General features: G+C 40.0%; 1 protein-coding gene across 3 annotated transcripts in view; it reads right to left on the minus strand.

Annotated features, from left to right (window-relative positions):
- The window catches only part of GNAI1 (G protein subunit alpha i1), a 37,064-nt gene extending 18,001 nt beyond the window's left edge, over window positions 1–19,063 (minus strand). For all 3 annotated transcript variants that reach the window (XM_087764637.1, XM_009462909.2, XM_087764636.1), the window contains exon 1: window positions 18,351–19,063. In XM_087764637.1, the coding sequence (XP_087620763.1) occupies window positions 18,351–18,468 (118 nt within the window). In that variant the 5' untranslated portion in view covers window positions 18,469–19,063. The remainder of the gene's footprint in view (window positions 1–18,350) is intronic.
- Window positions 19,064–21,648: the final 2,585 nt, after the last annotated feature.

Consider the following 21,648-nt stretch of genomic DNA (forward strand, 5'->3'; position numbering starts at 1 on the left):
AAGTTGTGCCAGGGGACGTTTAGATTGGATATTAGGAAAAATTTCTTCACCAAAAAACTTGTCAAGTACTGGAGCAGGCTGCCCAGGGAAGTGGTTGAGTCCCCATCCCTGGAGGTATTTAAAAGACAGGTAGATGTGGTGCTTAGGGCCATGGTTTAATGGTGGACTTGGCAGTGCTAGGTTAACAGTTGGACTCAATGATCTTAAAGGTCCTTTCCAACCTAAACGATTCTATGATTCTTCCCACACAACCATTATGCATGCTCAGGTCCTCCTTTCCAGGATGTGGCTAAACATCTGCCGAGGGAGATGACAGTGATCAAGCAGCTGTGTGGATGTTTGGGTTGATCCTGGCCAACAGCTACCACTGCTGCACTAGAAAAACTGCAGTCAAGTCAAAAGAAGCTGTTACTCCCAGCAGTCAGCATTCATGACACTGCCTCTGAGCGCTGTGTACTGTTGCCTCCCTCAGTGCCCAGAAAACGAGATACTGATAAACTACACAAAAACCAGTAGAAGATCACTTAGTTGATTAGGGGGCTGGTGCACGTGGCATACAAGGAAAAGCTAAGTGGAACTGGGCTTTTTAATCCTGGGAAGACTACTGGGGGCCAAGGGGATGGTGAGGTGGGTTGTGTGTCTAATTGCTGTCCTCTCCGTGAAACCCACTTAAGACAGCTGAAGACAGAAGCAAACTTCTCAGAGGTACACAACAAAAAGATGTGAGGCAATCAAGAAGCTGCAGTACAGGCAGTTTCACAGAGATATAAGATGGGGCAAGGAACCTATCCTCATGGAAGAGGTTAAGCACTGGAACCAATTGCGCATAGAGGAAGTAGAAACTCAGTCTTGGAGATCTTCAAGATTCAACTGGACAAGGCTCTGAGCAACCTTATCTATTTTGATGTTAGCCTGGCTTTGAGCCAAGGGTTGAGCTAGATGACCTCTAGAGGTTTCTTCCAATTTAAAATATTATTTAATGTCAGTGTAACAGAATATTTCTATACTTTGACTACTGTATAGTGATGTCTTTGGGATATTCCTCCTATTGAACCAAATATGTAGCTTCATGACAGGCTCAAGCCAATTTAACACTGGCTGCCAAAAGTTGTCCCACCTCCTCCTCAGCGCTCCTACTGAGGTGGCTAGACTTCCCTTCCTCCAACAGACAGTAGAATGAGTGTTAGCACCACGAGGAGCTAGTGTGCTGCAGAATTAAGTAGCTAAGGAACAGAGTAGGCCTGTCAACATCAATCTAAGATTGCTTAATGCCATCTTTAGCTAATATCCAAGTAAAAGACTTATTTTTTATAAATCTGCAAGTTTCTTTATAGAGTAGCAATAATTCTCAGACTCTGAGCTGCCATGGAAGTTCAATATCAGTATATTAATATAAACAAAACAGAGACATCAGTACAAAAGTAATTTGTTAGTGTGACACCTGAAGCATTTATAAACCAAATTAGCACTTAATCTGTAAATACCTAATTATGCACTTAAGCACAAATAGGTGACAAAAGTTTAAAGATTAGCTTTATTAATGAAATTACTATAATTTGCTTTGGGTTAATATTTTTATTCAAACAATTTGAAGAAAGTATATACCCCTGCATTCAACAGCAATCCTGGAGATATTAAGAAATATTACTACAGCATTTAATTTACATAACCTTGTGAAGTGCTCTTTCTGTAAAAAATTTGTCACATTTGACTAACCGAGCAGGTTAGCGTCAGGGCTAGCCACAGTATCAAAATTTAATTATTTTGTAATACACTTTCTACTCAGTTTTTCCTGAGTCAGATATGTGTGTTCCTCTATGGTGTTAGAATTCCCATGTACCAAATACCTAGAATTCTCATAAAAGCCCTCTCAGCAACATAACCACAAACACACGTCATACTTATGAAAAAAAATTAAGTCATTTATTACAGAGTACCTAACATCAACAGTGAGTTCCTGGAAGATGCATTCGCCTATTTTATTTAATGGAAAATAGAAACAGTTGTGTTTGGTTTGGGCTTTTTCTTTAACTGCATGCTAAAATGTCTGCAGCTTGCCTAATAATCTTTGCAAAGTATGTAAGAAAATTACACCTTACTCACTGTCCCATACTGAAAGGAGGTTCATTATTTTTGCACTCCTGAATGCAGAGCTCAGCCAGGTTTTCCAATGGATGCATTTGTAAAATTTCCTCCTTTATCTCAGTGCAAGTAAGTTGTCCATACAGCAAAATGAGAACTAAATCTGTTTTAGAAAGTTTTAGACAGGAGCAAGCAGTATTAAATATTTCATGTGACAGCTGCATATAAAATGTCAGGGCTAGCTGTAGTGTCACAACCAAACCCTACCCAAATTTAGACAGACTTGATTGTATATTCCTCAATCATCTAGTAAAGGATGCTATTTATTGCCTACTACTTAAGTGTGATACTTGATTTCAGCTTCACTACTGCCAATAATTTGAACAGTTTTATTGTCTCAGTTACCATTTATGTATAACAAAAATACTAATAAAAAGACATGGCAGTTCTGCTCAGACTAGAAAAACAGCAGTGTATCAGTTCTGAATTTGAAAGAATGGTGGACATCTTTTGTTTGCCTAGTTTTAAATGAAAGTCTAAGCTAACTGTTAGGTCATCACTTTGACAAAAGAAAGTTTTAATAACTGATGCGTATTTTCATCTCTCTTGCACTCTTGGTGTCCTTCATGCGCTCCTTACAAAAAAAACCCCTAATAAAGAGAGGGCAACACATCCTATGAAAATCCAATTTAAAGCACAATTTTAAAACTTTTATTCACATAGTTCAGTAGGAATACAACTTCAACTAAGTCTAATACTCTTATAAATACTCTTATTACACCTGCTTGCCAGAAAGCAGGTAGGTTCTTATACTTCATTATACAGACTAAGTGTGGAAGCAAAGCATGTCCAACTTAATCAGCACAATTTAACACAGGAAACAGCAGAACCACATTTTTCCCCATAGATTCTATTACAATCTGAAGGGTCTTCTGCCTCAAAGTCTAGTTCACGTGTCAATACTTCCACAGCTAGCATTGATGCTACTCAAAGCAATTGTTTACCTGGATCCAGCATGAGTTATGATAGCACTCAGTGAATTCATACCTAGCACATAAACGCAGGCCTATGACCAACCCCACTGTACCATCCATGGCACAGTCAATCAGAAGCTCAGCTAATTAAGAGGGTCGAAATTTGTATTATATTTTTTTATTTCAAAGCCAACTTTCGACTTTGGAAATAGCGAGAAAAATCAAAGCATCTTCACGTTCCAAAAACCAACCACAAAAACATTTAACAGATCAACCTTATGTATAGTGCTCTGAAGGAACTGAGTAGGGCTAGCAAAGCTCAAATAAATTTAAGAACCAGCTAAAGCAATATTTGATTCTCCAAGCTGCTATTTGGCCAGTTACACAAGAACTTACTAAAAAATATTAAAAAGACAGACTTGGTTGGACTTGATGATCTTAAGGGTCTTTTCCAACCTAAATGATTCTATGATGCTATGACTCACTACTATGAAATTGTAGCAAACAATTTTAGACAGACTCAATATCCTTTTACTTTCCAAATGGAGCACGTCTGTGTTTAAAAAGAATTGAAATAAGTATTTTATAATGATTAAAAAAAACAGGTCAGCAAAAATGTTGCTTTAAACTACTCATAGTGCCTTGTGATTTATTATCCTGCACCCTGCCTACATGGCAAGCATTCCAGAACTACAAATTTCTAGAACAAATGTTTTATGCACCCAAGCACAGAAACTGCTGTTTGGAAGGGCTGAGATCTTAATAGTAACATTTCTAACTTATTAAGCATTTGCTAATTGCTTACTGAAGAAACTAATCAAATACCAAAATAAAACTTCAAGTTCACAGTATCGCTCTTTGGAGGAAACCAACTGTCAAGTACAAGAAGTCCTAACAGCACAAATATACTCCTCGCAACACTAACACAGAAAAAATTGTAGAGTAAATTTTAGGGAAAAAAACCCTAGTTTAAGAGAAGAGTTAGATAAAAACTGATGAGTAGAATGGGGCTGGCTTTGAACCACCAACTAAGTTGTACAAAGGAACAGAACCCACAAACAAGTAGAATAGTCTTGTACGTTGCCAGAAGAGAGTTCAAGTATGGACAACAGTAACTAATATAAAACTTTCAATGGATGCTTGTCAGCTTTTCAGACTGTAAAACAGGAGACTTGCACCAGATTAACTTAAACATAGAGACACATGCGAAATTTAAAATAAAACACACTGACTAGCAAATTGTTGGATTCACCTACTGTAAAGTCCTCTCCCCACAACTCTCCTTCTGTCAGATGTTAGTATTTCACAGTAGAAGGCACAAGATGAATGGTGCCTGTTCCTCAGCTACCACTGGTCACAGCGCAAGCTAAATGCCCAGTGATTTCTACTTTCTGCTACGGGGCCAGTAATCTCTTACAAAAGCACATGGCAAGCAGATAGCTTGGAAGTATAATCTCTTAAATTTATCACCTCATGACATTTACCAGACATGAGACTTAAATTAGAATTAAAACTGCTAATCATTGTTACTATATTCAAAATACATCAATGCTAGTACAAGAAACCCACAAACAGTGGGAACTTGTTGCTACACATCCACTAGACAGGTTGACAACTAAATGAAACATTGTCTGATGCCAGCACCCACACCGCTCTATCTCCCTGCAAAATTTATTTTTTTTTTTTGGTCTGGTGCCCCTACTCCCCCTTTTTGAAGCCACCCAGCAGTTATGCTTCTTATCTACCACCATCTTGTATTCTTCTAATTCTGGGGCGGCTGCTGCCACTGACAGAGTTTATGCTCCTTTTCCCCTTCCCAACTGTTTTCATATAGTCAACCAAATGTTCACAGTACTCATTACTTATAAGGTGGCATTAGTTTTGGAATTTCTGTAGCTACTGGAATTTGAACATGCCAGGAAACTTTGAATGAGTTAAGAAAGAAGCTGTGTGAATAATATCTGGAAGAAAATATTTCAGTAACTTAGCCATGTAGTAATAGAGTGTGAATTCCAGATTACATCACTGGTTGAAACCACAGGAGTGACAGATTCTAAAATTATGACACTGACTCAAGACAGAAGATCTGACATAATTCTCAAGGTTTCAGTAGCTGCATGCTGGCTTAGTTCTACAGAAGAAGCACCATAAAAACCTATAAGCCACTGTCACTTTTGTAAATTCCCTAACAAATCAAGAATTAATTACAACTAATTATTTCTTTCCTAGGTCTTTGGTATTGCTCTTAGTAGATGTTTGAAATCAATAGTACACAACAAAATAGTCATTATATATAAAACATCATTTAAGAAAACTGTTAATATAAAATGTTACCTCAAGAAGCAATCGCATATTAACTTACATTAGAATCCTGTGTGTTTATTCAGGCCTAGACCTCCAATAAACTGCTTTAAGTTTCTTAGATACCTAGGCTATTACTATACTAAACACATAAGCAAGTGATAAAGACTGTATTAGTTAGTTTAGTATTGAAACAACAAAGAAAAAGTATGGGTTTATATTCAATATAACCTCTGGAACTCAATGAATTCTAAAAAATAAAGCTTATGGTGAAATGAGCAGAGCACACACTCCAATTTGCAAACCTGAAGGTAACTTTTATTCACGACTTTATCTTTAGAAGTATGAATTGAGTTTCCAGCTATTTCAAATTTTCTATTAGTGCTTAGTATCTTTTTATGACAAAGGTTTTATGAAGTCTTCTTTTTGCTTAGAATTTGATGCATGTGATAAGCAGACACCTTAGCAGAAAATTTTTATGTGCAATTTTATGTACAACACACTTGAATGCATGCATCTTTTGAATACAAATTATACCTAGCTCTTCAAAATGGTTCTTATATTTATATTCCTCAACTGTTTCAAATGACTGGCTGTACAGCTACTGCTATACAGTAGGAACCCTTTTATCATTATGTGCATCACTTATACCATAACCATATTGTGGACTCATTCTCTCACTATAAAGGAGAGCACCAGTACAATCCCAAGTTTCAGAAACTCTGTGAAGCATTCAAAAGGAAATATGGTACCTTGGAATTGAATCTACTTTAAAAAGATGTATCTGTTGAGGACGTACAACAGATCTCTTAAACAGTATCATTGCCTTACAGAGGGACAGTGCCATTGTATTTTAAAATCTGAAGCATTTTCTTCAATTAAGATATAGGCATAGCTTCCTTCATGCGAGGTGCCAAACCCGTAGGACCATGACAAGCTGAGACTCAAAGGTTTGGAAATAAACCTCTTACTTAAGCCAGAAATTAAATAAGGGAATGGATGCACATTTAGAGATGAAGACCACATCGTAGTCATGCTTGCTGCCTGACAACTATATGCCACACCACCAGCAGCTAAAACATTTGTGGCTCCAGGTTTATCTAACATGTCAATGCTGACAGCAGCTTGGTGAGATTATCAGTTGACTACTTAAATGTATCAAAGGCCAACCTCCACACTACTATCCTCTAAAAGATTTGAGAATCTCCTCAAAATTCAAAGTGCAGAAACTTGTTAGTGTTTCTAATGGAACTTCACTAATAGCAAATAACTGATGTTCTCTTCAAAATTAAAATAAGATTTAAATTTGTTACTTGAAAAAAAAAATCTAAAGTGGTTATCTTCTTCCATACATAGTAGTATGCTCAGAAACAATCACTACATAATTTGAAGTCATGGTATGGAAGAACATGATTAAAGACCTTCTGGAACATGAGTTTGAGTGGATGTTGGACATGACCACACTACACAAGATAAATGCTGAGGGCTCCAACAGAGAGGACTACCTCCTTTGCTCTTACAATGTTTGCCAAGACAGTTAGTGGCAATTTCTGCCAACAGAGTACAGCATGCCTCATCCAGACATCCAAATGTATATCTAACAGACTTCTAGAAATGCAGAGTGCCCTGACATTTTTCTTGACAGCGTGGTTGGCCTTCATGGCCTTTTACTGTTCACTGAGCTATAAATATGGTGTGTAAAGATGGTAGGTTCAGTGACTGAGATACCAGGGAAAACTTCTACTACTAAACAGACTATCATTAATCACAATCAAAGATACTTTACAAACAATTCCCCACTGCAACAGAGGCATACTTTATGCAGGTTATTCTGGCGGAGAGATACAACAAAAAACTTGGAATTTACAGCATATTTTCATCTCAGGCTCCACTGGCAATTCAGAACAACACTACTGTTCTATTATCTACAATTGTGACAGATCTGACAGTCCCTGCTACCTCATGTTACTATGTAACTGTACAAAGAGTTGGGAAAATCAGAAAGCAAAGTGCATGCGTTCCTATTCAAAATAGGAAAAAACTCATGTAAATCTCAACTGATTTTATTCAAAGCTCTACTTGTCATGTAACACCAAGGCATTATTTGCAAATGTGATAAATGGGTACTGTCAACATTTATACCAGGGCAAATGCAGTTATACTAAAAGTTAGCCCATTAATGTAAAAGTAGTGCAATAAACTTTAGTTCACATAAATTCTCAGTCTTCACCCATGCCTAACTTAACAGTGTTTTTCATCCTGTAGCTTGAGGACTAAGACCCACAAAAGTATATAGAATAAGCATATTGATAGTTGACCTAAATTCACTACGAAAAGGTCTCCACCTCCACCAGAAAATTGTAAGGACTTACAAACTGACACAGATGGAAATGTTAAATGAAGAGATCTAGCTATCCCAACTGATCTTTTTCAAAAGCAAACATTTTCAGAACTCTTATTTGTATTTGAACCAGGAAAGAAAATTCAAGTGTATGCTCAACCATATTCTTTTGTTACATACACATGCATTTTCCACACAAAGCTACCTACACACAGAATATTATTTGTGGTTAACAGTACTAAAACAAAAATCTGGCTTTTTGTTGTTGTTGTTGTTGTTGTTTAAACACACTTTGTATTTAACTGGTCTCAAACTGAGAAAGCTTTGAAGTACATAAAAATTCAACCCATTCAAACACGCTGTTGCACCCAACGAGCCCAGAAGCAAGGAATAAGATAGATACCTACATAAATAGCAGCTTGTTAGGTTTCAAACAAGAACGTTGTCAAAGCCTGATCTAATCTAATCCAACCCCAAAAGGTCCTATGTTCCAGAACAGCAGGCACAGAAAATAACCTAAGTAGTCTCTCATCTAGGAATTAAATTACAGCCTTTGCTAGCAAACACTGAGGCACTAAAGCATATTAGAAGGGATCCCTGTCAGTGTCTTTAAGAGCTTTAGAAAGCATATAATGGTTTTGCTAAGAGTTTACCGGATTTATTAAGGATCAGTAACTGAATCTGCATACAGCTGAGAAATCCACTTTCAAAACACTTCAAGAAATATTTCTTGCATCAAGAACACAGACAATACTTAAATGAGACTTAGCAGCTTATTTTCAGTCCACCTTTGTACAGTACATCACTGGTAGATTCCGAAATCAACAAACATTCAAAATAACATTTCATTAAATAAAATCTATAAATACTCAAGACAATTGTCTTGTTTACTCCCAATTTTGTTATTGCAAGACATTTACCTCCAGTCACAGCAAGTTTTAAAATTGCATTCCAATACTACATTCACACTGTATTCTGTTTATAATATTAGTACAACTTTACTATTTTAACTGGAGACTAATGTCTCCATCCTCCTCTCTACTGTTTGGACACTGAGCTGGCAGTTATGCTGCTTGTCCACTACCATCTTGCATTCCTCACAAAGTGCTAGGTAGAAGAGGGTTCTTCCTAGTCAAGCCTATGACATATAAGTTAGAACAGCGTAAGGAAACCTAAGTCTGAGACTCCTTGGATCTGGAACAAAAACAAACTCCTACCTCCATTTTTCAATCAAGTGCCCTAATCAACACACACCTTGAGAAAGACTGGCACTATCTCCTATTCCAGCAACAAGGTTTTAAAATAAACTCTATTCAAAACCCACTTAACATGTCTATCAACTGGACCTCGCAGGTGAGCACAATTTCATGTTACTCCTAATCCGATTCTACAGTAAACTGTGACAGAGAAATGCAGAAATTGAAAGAATCCTATTCTGAACCCATTTTCCCCTCCACCTGCTGCCATGCATTACCAGTACTCCATCTGCATAAGGCATGTATCTCTGCTCATCATGCTTTTATTCAGGTCCTCACCAGACCATTATGAAATACCAGTTAAACTGACCACTCTAGCAGCAAACTAAGTCCAAACAGGACAGCCAATTTAACTACTAAACCCGCACAAAACTGAATTAAGCATTTAAAAGTGCCAGGGAGAGGGCAAAACCATTCAGCCAGATGCTGCAAGAGCACTCTCCTTTTTAGCAACACAGAGCTGCTAGAATGGCTCAACTGCTTATTACACAACATGCACTGCTTATTTCCAGCATTCTGATATGAATTTAGAAAGCAGGCAAGAACCTCTTGAGTTTTACTGGAAACTATTAAAAAAAAAACCCAGAGATTCAGAACATCCTTATGATCGTGATGGGTAACAACTCATATTATGAGCCAAACAACTACAATAGCTTCATCCATGTAAAAAACCAACATATAGTTGTATGCAAGAAATTGTTTATCAACTTTGCAAACGGAAGATGCGATACAGGTAGCTATTTGATTCCAACAGTATTTTCATTTCAAGAAACAGACCATATTAAATTCTAGAAGATATTGAGAATTATAAACCTGCTTCACAGTTTCAACGGGAATTTTCATTACAGTACATTGATTTCTTCTTTAAAAGCAATCTGTTTCGAGCAACGATTGTAAAGACTTCCTGTCCATTCTGGTTGCCTAGATACTGTTATATTTCACTAAAGATTTAATCAGGTACCTTTGTTAAGCATATTACATACTTCAAATGCAATACTACATTTCTAAAAAGCATATATGAAAAAGTAATGAGGTACAGTTTATTTCATAAATTGAAGCACTGTATATTCAAATAGTGTTGATTCCTTTAAATAAGTAGGTTTACAAAAAGTATTTTCTAATTTCAATATCAATTTATATATAGGTACATATAATATTGCAGTTTACATGCATCTCTAAATATAAATACGTAGTGCCCATATAAAAATATAGATGTATGTCAACACTGCTACTGGATTTATTAAGTTGACACCTAACATACAAGAAGTTGTGTTATTCAGAGCTTCAATGACCCTTCAATTACCAAAGCCAGGACAGGAAAGCAATTTATGTATCTATCATATGTTTAACAACAAATCTTTTATTTAAAGATTTGGTTCTTAAATGCTCTATGTCGATTACCCACATCAGTTGAGATCCTGAAAGAATGGTATCAAGAAAAATTTTAAAAAATTACACAGATATATGGTTTTCAAGGAAGGAGCTAGCCATCAATTAAATCGAAATGAAATGGAAAGTCAAAATTTGACCTGAACATACTTTCAAATCAAGGAATAATACACATGGGTATCGGTGACACTAGGTGATTTTTAGGCCATTTTGCTGGGACAGCATAAAAAGATACATGATAGTTTACCTCCTGTTACATATTCAAGCTATAGATAATTCCAGCGATTTTGAAGCTGGCTCCACAGCTTTGCAAATGCCAAGGGCGAAGCCATGATGATGGGAAACATCTTCCAATTCCCCAGCTCTAACACTCCTTACAGCTATGCTGTGAAAGTGTTATGAGCAGTTACAAACACGGATAATTAATCTCTGATATCATATCATTCTTTCATTTCCCACCCTGATTCTCATTAAGAAATCTTATTTTGTCTTATCTGCTCCTACTCAATGGACAAGGAGAACAAAATATGTTTAGCATTAAGAAGTGATGAGTTCAAATCTTATTGCAAAAGCATATGTTCCTAGTACACAAAAGTGCCTGAGCAGTTTATTAGATGATTGAGCCAAAAATAAATTTAAATATCTTAATTATCCTTCCACTCAGAAACGTCACTAAGTCGAGCCACTTCAAAATCTCTGCATTCTTCCAAATAGCGCACTCAAAACTTCTTGCTCTCACAAGTTCAAAGTTCTGATTTTATCAACTGCTCTCTACGTACCTTACCAACTTAAATACTTTTTGGATACAGAATCTCTCAGGTGAAGCCAACTAAGTTCCATTTACAAAATAACAAAACAGTAATTTACACAAAGCCTGAGGTAACAGTAGGACACTAAGCAAACAAGGGCAATAAACAGAACAGCTGACCTCAGTAAAGCTGGACAATGACTAAGACTCAACCTCGGAATAGCAAGTTTTCATCAATACAGGTTCTCCTATACACATCTTGGGGAAAAAGCCTTTTAATAGCTAATTATCAAGTCAGTTCAAATCTTTATTTCAGCATTTCCATGGCAGAAAAACCACACTTAACAGAACATCTTAAATATCTCTTTTCTACTTCCAGTTTTCTACCTTGACCTTTGCCAGATAGCATATTACAGGAAACACTGCAGACATCCATCAAGCTCAGCAGCAAAACTGACTTGAGAATTTCATGCCCTCTGAAGCTGGACTCATGGCTTGGTTTCAAAATATTTAGCCAGACTTCAGGATCTGCGGCTACTCAATTGTTCATTCTCAAAGGACCAAAACAACTAAAGGGTAAAATGTGGCAGCAAAAGAACAATCCACTTTAGCAATATGATTACATAAATCAGCATAGTAACTCTTTATAGCACAAAGCCCGAGTTCAATTTGTGCCAACACAACTATGCAAGGAGCTATACTGTAAACTTTAGTTCTTAAGTGAGTTAAAATAACTTCACAAAAGGAGGTTAGCTTAAATACATGATCATTTCAGTAATATGATCTATAGGACTGAAGTAAAGTGTCATACCAATACAATGATGACACAATAAATTGTCCTGCCAGAAAAAGTAGGAAGAAACTAATTAAGTCAGTGTATTACAGAACTTATGTGTAGTCTTGAGGCACCACTGTTGCTAGGAGTGAACAGCTCACCAAAAAGTACCTTACCAGAGCTTTTTTGGTCTCTAACTGGGGGGGCGGGGGGGGGGGGAGAACAGGGGGGAAGAAGCATTACACTGTTTTTAAAAGACAACTTGAAGGAAAATAATTTTTTAAGCTTAAAATCTTTGCTAACTCTTAAAATAAAATATTAAAAAAAAAGCCTTAGTGCCTGATGCAAAAGAGAAGTTAAAGTAATTTTTAGATATATCCATAACTACACTTTTTAATCAGGAGACAAAAAAGCAAAGTCACCATTACTGGTATCATGACATGGTACAAAACATACAGTTTCTCTTTAGTCCTTTCTAAAACAACATGTGGTGATGTAATTTTTTTCCTAAGAATGTTAAAGAATTAAAATCATGATACTATCATAAAGGGTGATTTTATAAAGAAACTTCAAAAATAAAGATTTCAAATAATAATGCAACAGATGACCTGAAATCACTAATTTGTATTGTAGTGAAGAAGTCTATATACACATTAAAGACCAATATTATGTTGTAAATTATTACACCAACATTCAAATAGAAAGAGACAAGCATAAAAGAACACAAATTGCAATTATACAAACACAACCTTAGCTGAATGGCTGTGTTTTCTGTACATCCATAAGCCTCCATTCACAAAAGCAAGGGGGATTATTACACTATGGGAATCTAGTAATTTTGACTTTGTTCTTTGAAATTATTGTTATATTTAGTACAAAGGCTTGAGGACTTCATTGACTTAACTACAGAGTCCAATATAAACGTCCACATAAATAACATCCTGATTGCCAGAGTCCAACTGTACCACATTAAAATGCAAGAAAGCTCCTAGTTCAGAACTCCTGCTAAATCTAAGCAGATAGGCAAAAAGTCGGGGTGGGGGGAGGGAGGGCAGACAGACAAGATCAACAAGCAAAAAAAAAAAAAAAAAACGCAAAACACAAAACAGCTTTTAAATAAGAGGTGAACTTTGTAAATACCTATAGATAGTTGTATCTGAAGGTGAGACAGGAAATATTTTGTCAGAAATGTTTTAGACTAGGCTGGCATAACTTATAAAGATGAGGTCAACATCTCCAAAATGTGCAATACTTGTTTGTGAAAATAAGGCTCTTCTGAGAGCTCCCATAAGTTCAGAATTCTAAAGTCTTTTGTCTGCAAGTGTGGAGAAAGAGAATACTCTGGAGAAAAGGCAAGAGAAATAATGGTACAAACAGCATATATACATATTTTTTTAGTCCAATGTGCAGTCAGGTCTGGAGGAAGGCAGGTATTGCCAAGGACTGCGAGGATCATGCCACTGAGAAGATGAGTATCCAGTGGGAGTCAGTTGACTGAGAAGAAAGAAAGATGCTAGTCTGTGACAAAAGAAAAGCAGCCATAAAAGATGCCTGAGATGTGAAGATTTAGAAGAACAACTGAATAGAACTGTTCTAGTTACTGCCTTAGGGAACAAGAACTGCAATGTAAAAGATTAAGAGCAGTACCCTGTCTTAAGTTAAAAAACAGGTATCTTTAAGAACATGACATACCAATGTGCCAGCACGAATCACAAGGATCTATTCAGGAATGGAAGAGCGGGTCTGTTCGTCATGAGCATGAGGTTCAACAAGCCTAAGTGCCGGGTCCTGCACTTGGGTCACAACAACCCCATGCAACGCTACAGGCTTGGGGAAGAGTGTCTGGAGAGCTGCCCAACGGAAAAGAACCTGGGGGTGCTGGTCAACAGCCAGCTGAACATGAGCCAGCAGTGTGCCCAGGTGGCCAAGAGGGCCAACAGCATCCTGGCTTGTATCAGGAATAGTGTGGCCAGCAGGACCGGGGAGGTGATAGTGCCCCTGTACTCGGCACTGGTGAGGCCACACCTCGAATACTGTGTTCAGTTTTGGGCCCCTCACTACAAGAAGGACATCGAGGTGCTGGAGCATGTCCAGAGAAGGGCAACGAAGCTGGTGAAGGGTCTAGAGCACAAGTCTTACAAGGAGCAGCTGAGGGAACTGGGGTTGTTTAGTCTGGAAGAGGCTGAGGGGAGACCTTATTGCTCTCTACCACTACCTGAAAGGAGGTTGTAGCAAGGCAGGCATCAGTCTCTTCTCCCAAGTAACGAGGGCAATAAGACAAGAGGAAACGGCCTCAAGTTGCACCAGGGGACGTTTAGATTGGATATTAGGAAAAATTTCTTCACCAAAAAACTTGTCAAGTACTGGAGCAGGCTGCCCAGGGAAGTGGTTGAGTCCCCATCCCTGGAGGTATTTAAAAGACAGGTAGATGTGGTGCTTAGGGCCATGGTTTAATGGTGGACTTGGCAGTGCTAGGTTAACAGTTGGACTCAATGATCTTAAAGGTCCTTTCCAACCTAAATGATTCCATGATTCTGTGAGCATAAAGGTATCCATTGAACTTAAATCTGCAAACGTGATTATCCAGAAAGAAGACAGATAACTACAGTTGTCAAATATACGGTCTGTAACCTCCTGGATCCCCGGATCTACTCCTAAAGAATGTTTAAGACCTATCTATTGCCTTTTTCATTCAATACACTAAGAACCAGAACAGTGAATTTGCTATATTAGGTGAAGAATGTGATAATCCACAAGACAAAGCGCTAATCCTATAAACTCATGCTGCCAGTTTGAATGTATTCATAAAACCTGATGAGTTAACCTCATACCAGAAGGCTTTCTACTAAATGAGGTACTGCCTGTTCTCCTGTAGTTGGCATAAATTCAGTCTTATGTGCTTTAGCTAATTTAACAGAAATGTACTTGCAAATCCACACCTGATCTGGATCACATGTATATTAATGCAGCACACAGACTGCTCACAGAGAACCACCATCTCCCAACATGAGTAGAATTACGCTCGTTCTGCAAGCATCACCAGAAATTTTATTTGTTTAATACCAAAATTTAAGACGAGGAACCATGAAAAAGAAAAACAACTTGGGTCTACTGCTTTCTCTACTTGGAAGGCAGCCAAAATACACATTGCTTTTCAAAAATCTCGCTCACACTATGTATATGAGCTTATCTATAAGAAACAACAACAACAAAAAACAATAAAACAAAATATTACTTCAAACAATTAGGAAACAAGTTTAGGAACTGTCAACTTGGCACATATTAAAGTGCTTAAGGAAAAGCACTTATGTATGCTAAATTTTTAGTGTTGGACAATATACTAGACTGCACTTGTATTTTTTATTGAGTTCCCATGAAATGTAAGTATTTCTTTGTCACACATTGATTGAAAACAATTTTAAATGAAAGAAGCTCATTTATTTAATGATTTTAAAAAAGAAAATCACCAAATTTCATGTATAAACAAGTATTTTCTATTTGGCTTACAAACTATATATATGCTTAAATTCAGCTTACTTCTAATAATGAGGATAGCTCTCAGAAATTTTCCAGAAGAGTTTCTCATGCTGTTGGGATAGCACATTGAAGTGGATAGAATTACAAGGCTAAAATACTGTTATACCTGAATAATGTTCAGAATCCAGTATTTTTATTCCAAATGATCTGCAGTCAAAGTTGTACAAAATAATGCACCAATTTACAGATATGATGAAAGAAGCTAGATAATCCAGGCCAAATTTTGCACAGCTTAAATATGTCTGCTTCTTCCTAGAGACAGGACAACAAAATACAAAAATCTAACATGGATCGGTGATACTGTTCACAAAGTCATGGTTTAGGTACAGCTATGTCATCTATCTCTTTTAATTAAATCACTGCAATTTCCTGTTTTAGAAAAACCTTTAGAAAAGCATATAATGGACTAAATTAAATTCTAAGGCTAGAAATAGACTGATTTTATAAACACATCTTCCCTCAAGTGAGTATTCTAGCTCAAGCTTCAGTAGGATTCTCTAGTCAACAGACAAAAAGATAGTTTTTATAGATGCTGGAATCAATCTGTCTCATTGGGTCAATAGGTATACAGCTACATGCTCTTTTTCTACATAAGCAAGGTATTTTAGATGCCTCTCACACATTGTATTTTCCTGGCAGCAGACCACAATTTGTACTTTTCCTTTTATTTCAGTATCTTTTTAACAGAACAAGCCCATAAATAGATGTAGGAGTACAACCGAGTAGATGATAAACTATGACATATGGGCTGAACAAGCAATTGGGAAAGTGAGCAGTGAGAAGAAAGTGACTATAGTGGAAGTAACTTTAAATAGTTTTGCCATCAGATAAAGCATTCGCATAACATTTAAGACATCTGACACAGTTGCAAGGAAAAGTAACAGAAAAACTTCCATTCCAAGACATGTGAAATACCAAATGTATCCATGAGTGTATATACAAAACCTCATTCTGAGTGCAGTAAACATTTAGGTAATTTTTGTTTAAATAATGATTCAAACACAGGTCCTAAATGAAGTTTGCCTGCTAGTTTTCCCACCTCTTTTTAATAGCGGAGGGGGAAATATTAAACCAACTGAGCTACTGCTCAGAACACTATGAGAAAACACATGTATTTGAGCATTTGTTCCATATCCTAAGATTTCACGAGATTCTAGCAAAAGAACATACCTACCTCAAAAGCTTTTCTATATTAGAAACATAGAATTTATAAAATTTAAAAATAAAAGCTCATAACACAGGACTTTATACATAAGAGCATTAAACAACTGAAAATAGTGACAATATTCATTCTCAAGTTTAAAGCATCTTTCTATAGGTGTGGATTTTATCCATATCCACAGAATATGATGAAAGATACGAAGGCAACTACCAAACTACATATGCTAAAAGTTCCATACAGAACAGCAAAATACTGAAAAGTCATTTTAAATGCCTTGCCAGAAGACATATAAAGCATTACTTCTCCACCTTCAAAAAAGATGTTACCATCTTCTTCAGTACTGCTATCGATCACATACAGAACAACCTTTCCACGCAACAATCTGAGGATGCCAAAGGTGTACGGGACTAGGCACAGTACCAACCAAAAGCCTAACAATTTCTGGAAAACAAACCAAGAAGAAAAGCTTTAATTTTTTCTCTCACAAGCGAAATTCTAAATCCATAAACACATTTTAGGACATTTGTTTTTCCCATACTAGGTTTGTTTCACCTCTTCATCTACACATGAAAGTGCTTCAGTTTCCTGTACTTTTCTGGAGCTATTTTAGAATTTAGCAACAGAAAGAAGTTATTTAAGAGGTCCACTACAATGTTTGTAGTGAATAGAGCGCTATAGCCAGGAATCTAGCAAAATCAGTGCCGAGGGGTGTGAGAAATTAGTCAGTCGTTTAAAAAGTTTGCCTGAAACTGTAGCTCTGGGAGGGGAAGGGCAGCACGAGGAAAGCTGCAACTCAACAACTTTTTAACTCCTGATTAGAAGGATCCAGTCTGGTTTAGCTATACGGCATATACTGCAAAACCCCCTGCAACATTAATACAATGAAAATCTCGCACCATTCAGCTGTCCGCACGTTGTACAGTAGTTTTAGTACTGCACAAAGGTATTTCTAATTAAAACACTCGCTTCCTTTTTTCTTGTATAGTAATTTTTAAAAGTAATCTTATTTTACTTATCTTTACACGCAAGCATATCACTTAAAATATACAAAAAAAACTAGCTTCCAATACTTGTGAGCAGAACTCAAGAACGCATGATAGCATATTATATGAGTCACTGTGTTATAGATTTAGAACCCGCATCAAGATTGTACTTCCCGTTGTAAAATTCCAGCAACACAAGCAACTTCCACAAAAATAAAACAATGCAAAAAGTTAGATAGTGCTTTGCCTTGTGTTCCTTTGATGCTTTGTGCACGTTACTCTTACAGCAACAGTTTAGGAGGCGTCCGGGTCTACAAGAAGCATTAAGAGCAAACATCCTCCAACCTAAAATATCCTTCCTCTGAGCAGAGGTACGCAGAATCCACGTTAAAAGTTTGAGATGTTATCCCCTTCACATGGAAGTCAGGGCCCCGGCACAAACTACGCCGTGCCGTTTCCCCAGCACAGCCCTGCCCCTACCCCCGAAAGAAGCCCAGGCGCCCACCTGCGTTAACAGGCTGCTGCGCCTCCCCTCACCCCGAAAACTTTCGAGGGGCCCTGAGCACACAGCCCACCGCGGCAGAGCGCCGTTCCCTCTGCCGCCTCACCCGAGGAAGGCGCCCCCCCGCCCGGGAAACGGGGCCCTCTCCTCAGCCCCCCTCGGGGGCCACATTAGCCGCCGGCCGGCTCGGAGGGCACCTGCCCCGCCCTCGCCTGCACAGGGGCCCTCACCTCAGGGCTGGGAGGCGAGCGGGCACCTCGCCTCAGGGCGCTGGGGGGGTTACTTCAGGGGGACCCTTACCTAAGAGGAGCAGCTTGACCTCCCTGGCCGCTTTCTCGCCATCCTCCCGCAGGTTCCTGTCGATCATCTTGCTCCTCTCCACCGCCGCCTTGTCCTCGGCGCTCAGCGTGCAGCCCATTTTGGGAAGGGGGCTGTTCTACTTCGCCGGGGGAAGAGAAGCAAGGGAGCGGCGGGGTTTCGCGCCCGGGGCCGCCGGAGAGGCGCTGAGGAGGGAGGGGGAGTGGGCGCCCCCCCGCTCTCTTTCTCCTTCTCCCCCTCCCTCACCTGAAACGCAACGGCGGCGTAGGCACCGCACGCCGACTTTACCTCACACGCAAGCAAGCGGAGAGGAAGAGAACGGGGCGCCGGGGAGGGGGCTGGCCTGAAGCCGTCCCCAGGGGAAGGCGGAGAGGGAGAAGGCAGAGAGGTTGAGGCGGAGGCCAGGCACCGGGGCCGCTGCCGCCGGCCGAGAGGCTGCTGCTCCCGCCGCGCCGCCCCCGCCCCTCCAGAGGCGATCGGTCGCGCGCACCGCCCACACGGCGGCGGGGAAGGGAGGGGAGGGGGCGAGCGCGTGCACAGCGGGAAGGGCGGGGCAGGGCGACTGCGCGTGCGCACGGCATCAGCGAGCCGTTGGTGGCGGGGGCGGGGGAGCGCAGCGGTGCCGTAGCGTGAATGAGGTTAAAAATGGGCGCGGGAGGAGACGGTGGCGTCTGTGTGACGCCATCGCGCGCGAGACCCGGACACCTGCCAGCGGCGCGGGGGAAACCGCTGAGGGCTCGAATTTAAGCGGTTCTGCGCGGGAGGTTCCGTCGGCGGGCGGGGCCGCACCGGGCCCGCAGGGGCGGCTCCCGAGGGGGGGGGCGCCTGAGGCGTGGCGGGGAGCGGCAGCCAGTTCTCAGTCACGGCCCCGCCTGGGCCCGCCTGGGTCGCCGTCGGCTACCGGCGCCCCCGCCTGCCTTGTGCTCGCTGCCCGCCGCTTCCCTGCCGAGATCCGTCAAAGGGCCGCGGGGTCCAGCCCCCACCCGCGGCGCTGGGTGCCTGTGGGCTGCGGGGCGATCGGCCCCTCGGGAGGGGGCCTGGGGCGGCAGCGGAGCTTTCTGCCCTCCTGAGACTCACCAGGCAGCAGTATTCTTTTCCCCCGCGAAAAGAAAGCCAAAAAAACCGCTCCCACCCCACGGCTCAAAACTACTCAGTCAACTTTCCCTTCATGTGGCTGGTGTACTTTCTCAGAGCTCAAGCGTAGGGCTGTCTGCGTACCCACATCCTATCGATGGGTTGTTTTGTTGCTGGGTTGTTTTGTTCTTTAATATCAAACCCCTAAGAAAACTACATGCAATGTCTCCAACTCTTTCCCCACCATGCACGCGTTGAGCTGTTTGGATTGCTAAAGAAAGATCCTATTACCTTATAATAGGATCACAGAAAAATTCGGGTTGGAAGGGACCTCAGGAGATGACCTGGTCCAACCTTCTGCTCACAGCTTCTGCGTTACTTTGTATCCACCGCTCCCCCCCACCTTGTGAGCACACTCAGTTTGAAACAAAGTGGATGTCGCAGAATAGATAAACAGCCTGCACAGGAAAGAAAACCGTGAATCTCGGGATCAGTCAAAACATCTCGTAAGACACAAGGGTCTACCAGGCAAATCTGTTAAATTAAGGTTCATCTTCCCCAGTGAGTCTGTAGGATTTTTTGTTTCTATAAGATCTCAAGAATTTCTGCCCTCAGAATGAGCTCGAAAAGAGAGCAAGAATTTTACAGTACAGGAGGTGTTTTAGCGTTGGAGTACAAAGACTAAGCCAGACTCAGCTATTACTGTACTTGGTAAATTAAAAGTTTTTTTCTGTAATACTTAATCTTGACAGAAAAGTGCATCAAATAGTTTTTATTGGATGTGTTAGATTTTCTTCTTTACAGGGGCCTTTGAATGCTGATGCTGAACAAAGCACAAGTAATGATGTAAAATTAAGTAGATAACACTCAATTAAATTGTGACTTAAACAATTTTAACATTTTCTGGTTGGTAAGCATGCACTCAACCCTAGCAAAGTATGGTATAAAATCCTTTCTTAAAGAAACCCCAAACAACATTAACTCTTAACACTTCATAAGACCTCTGAGACGTTTTATTTGGCCATCTTCATTGTGCTGCAGCTATGGAGAATGGCTGGGCAGCTGAGAGGTCTGACTCGCTTCTCTGCCACCAGCCATTTGCCCTCCTGAGCGGTTCATGTACGCAGCCCATTTTGTGTTCTCTTGTGTAGCCTTCCACACTGGTACCATGGGATAAGAGTTTTTACAAAACAGTTCAGCTCACATATGGGAACTTAGTCTTGTTCTAGGGTTCCTGGTGTCTCCTGTGACAAAGTGGCAGAGGTAGTGATGTAAACTGCTGCTCAGGAAAGAATGGAGTGAGGGGAGAGGAAAATTAATAAGCTTAGGGATAGTTTTCTGGTTTGGAAATAAAGTATAAAGAATGATTTCTGAGACAAACACCACGTGGTTTGGATATTGGCAAGTGAAAGCGTGCAGATTAAGGGATAAGAAAGTAGTGAGCAGAGTGTGCTTTAACCTCAGTTGGCAACTAAACACCACACAGCCACTCGCTCACCCTCCACCTCCCACTGGGGTGGGGGAGAGAATTGGAAAAAAAAATAAAACCCGTGGGTTGAGATAAAGACAGTTTAATAGGACAGCAGAGGAAGAGGAAATAAGGATAATAATGATAAAAGAATATGCAAAACAAGTGCTGCACAATGCAATTGCTCACCACCCACTGACCGATGCCCAGCCCGTCCCTGAGCAGCGATTGCTGCCCCCTGGCCAACTCCCCCAGTTTATATACTGGGCATGATGCCATACGGTATGGAATAGCCCTTTGGCCAGTCTGGGTCAGCTGTCCTGGCTGTGCCCCCTCCCAGCTTCTTGTGCACCTCACAGAGCAGGGGAAGCTGAAAAGTCCTTGACTAGTATAAGGACTGCTTAGCAACAACTAAAACATCAGTGTGTTACCACATTATTCCCATCCTAAATCCAAAACACAGCACTATACCAGCTACTAAGAAGAAAATTAACTCTATCCCAGCCCAAACCAGGACACAGAGATTATGGTAGATGGAAATATGTGATAATGAGAGAGGTAGGTGTTATAAGGATGGAGATACTACAGGTAGGACACTCCAAATTTGTGTGGATTTTGTTTCATTTAACCATGCGCCTAGCACACCCATTTTTATACTTTTGACTAAGAGTGTCTGCTACAGTTCTGTCTCTGCCCTTCTTGCCCTTTTAACACTGCCACTACACCCATAGGTATAAA

Source organism: Nipponia nippon, unplaced genomic scaffold (assembly GCF_047370975.1).
Source record: "Nipponia nippon isolate SJK-2023a ecotype South Korea unplaced genomic scaffold, ASM4737097v1 scaffold_3, whole genome shotgun sequence".
In the NCBI taxonomy this organism is placed as follows: domain Eukaryota; kingdom Metazoa; phylum Chordata; class Aves; order Pelecaniformes; family Threskiornithidae; genus Nipponia; species Nipponia nippon.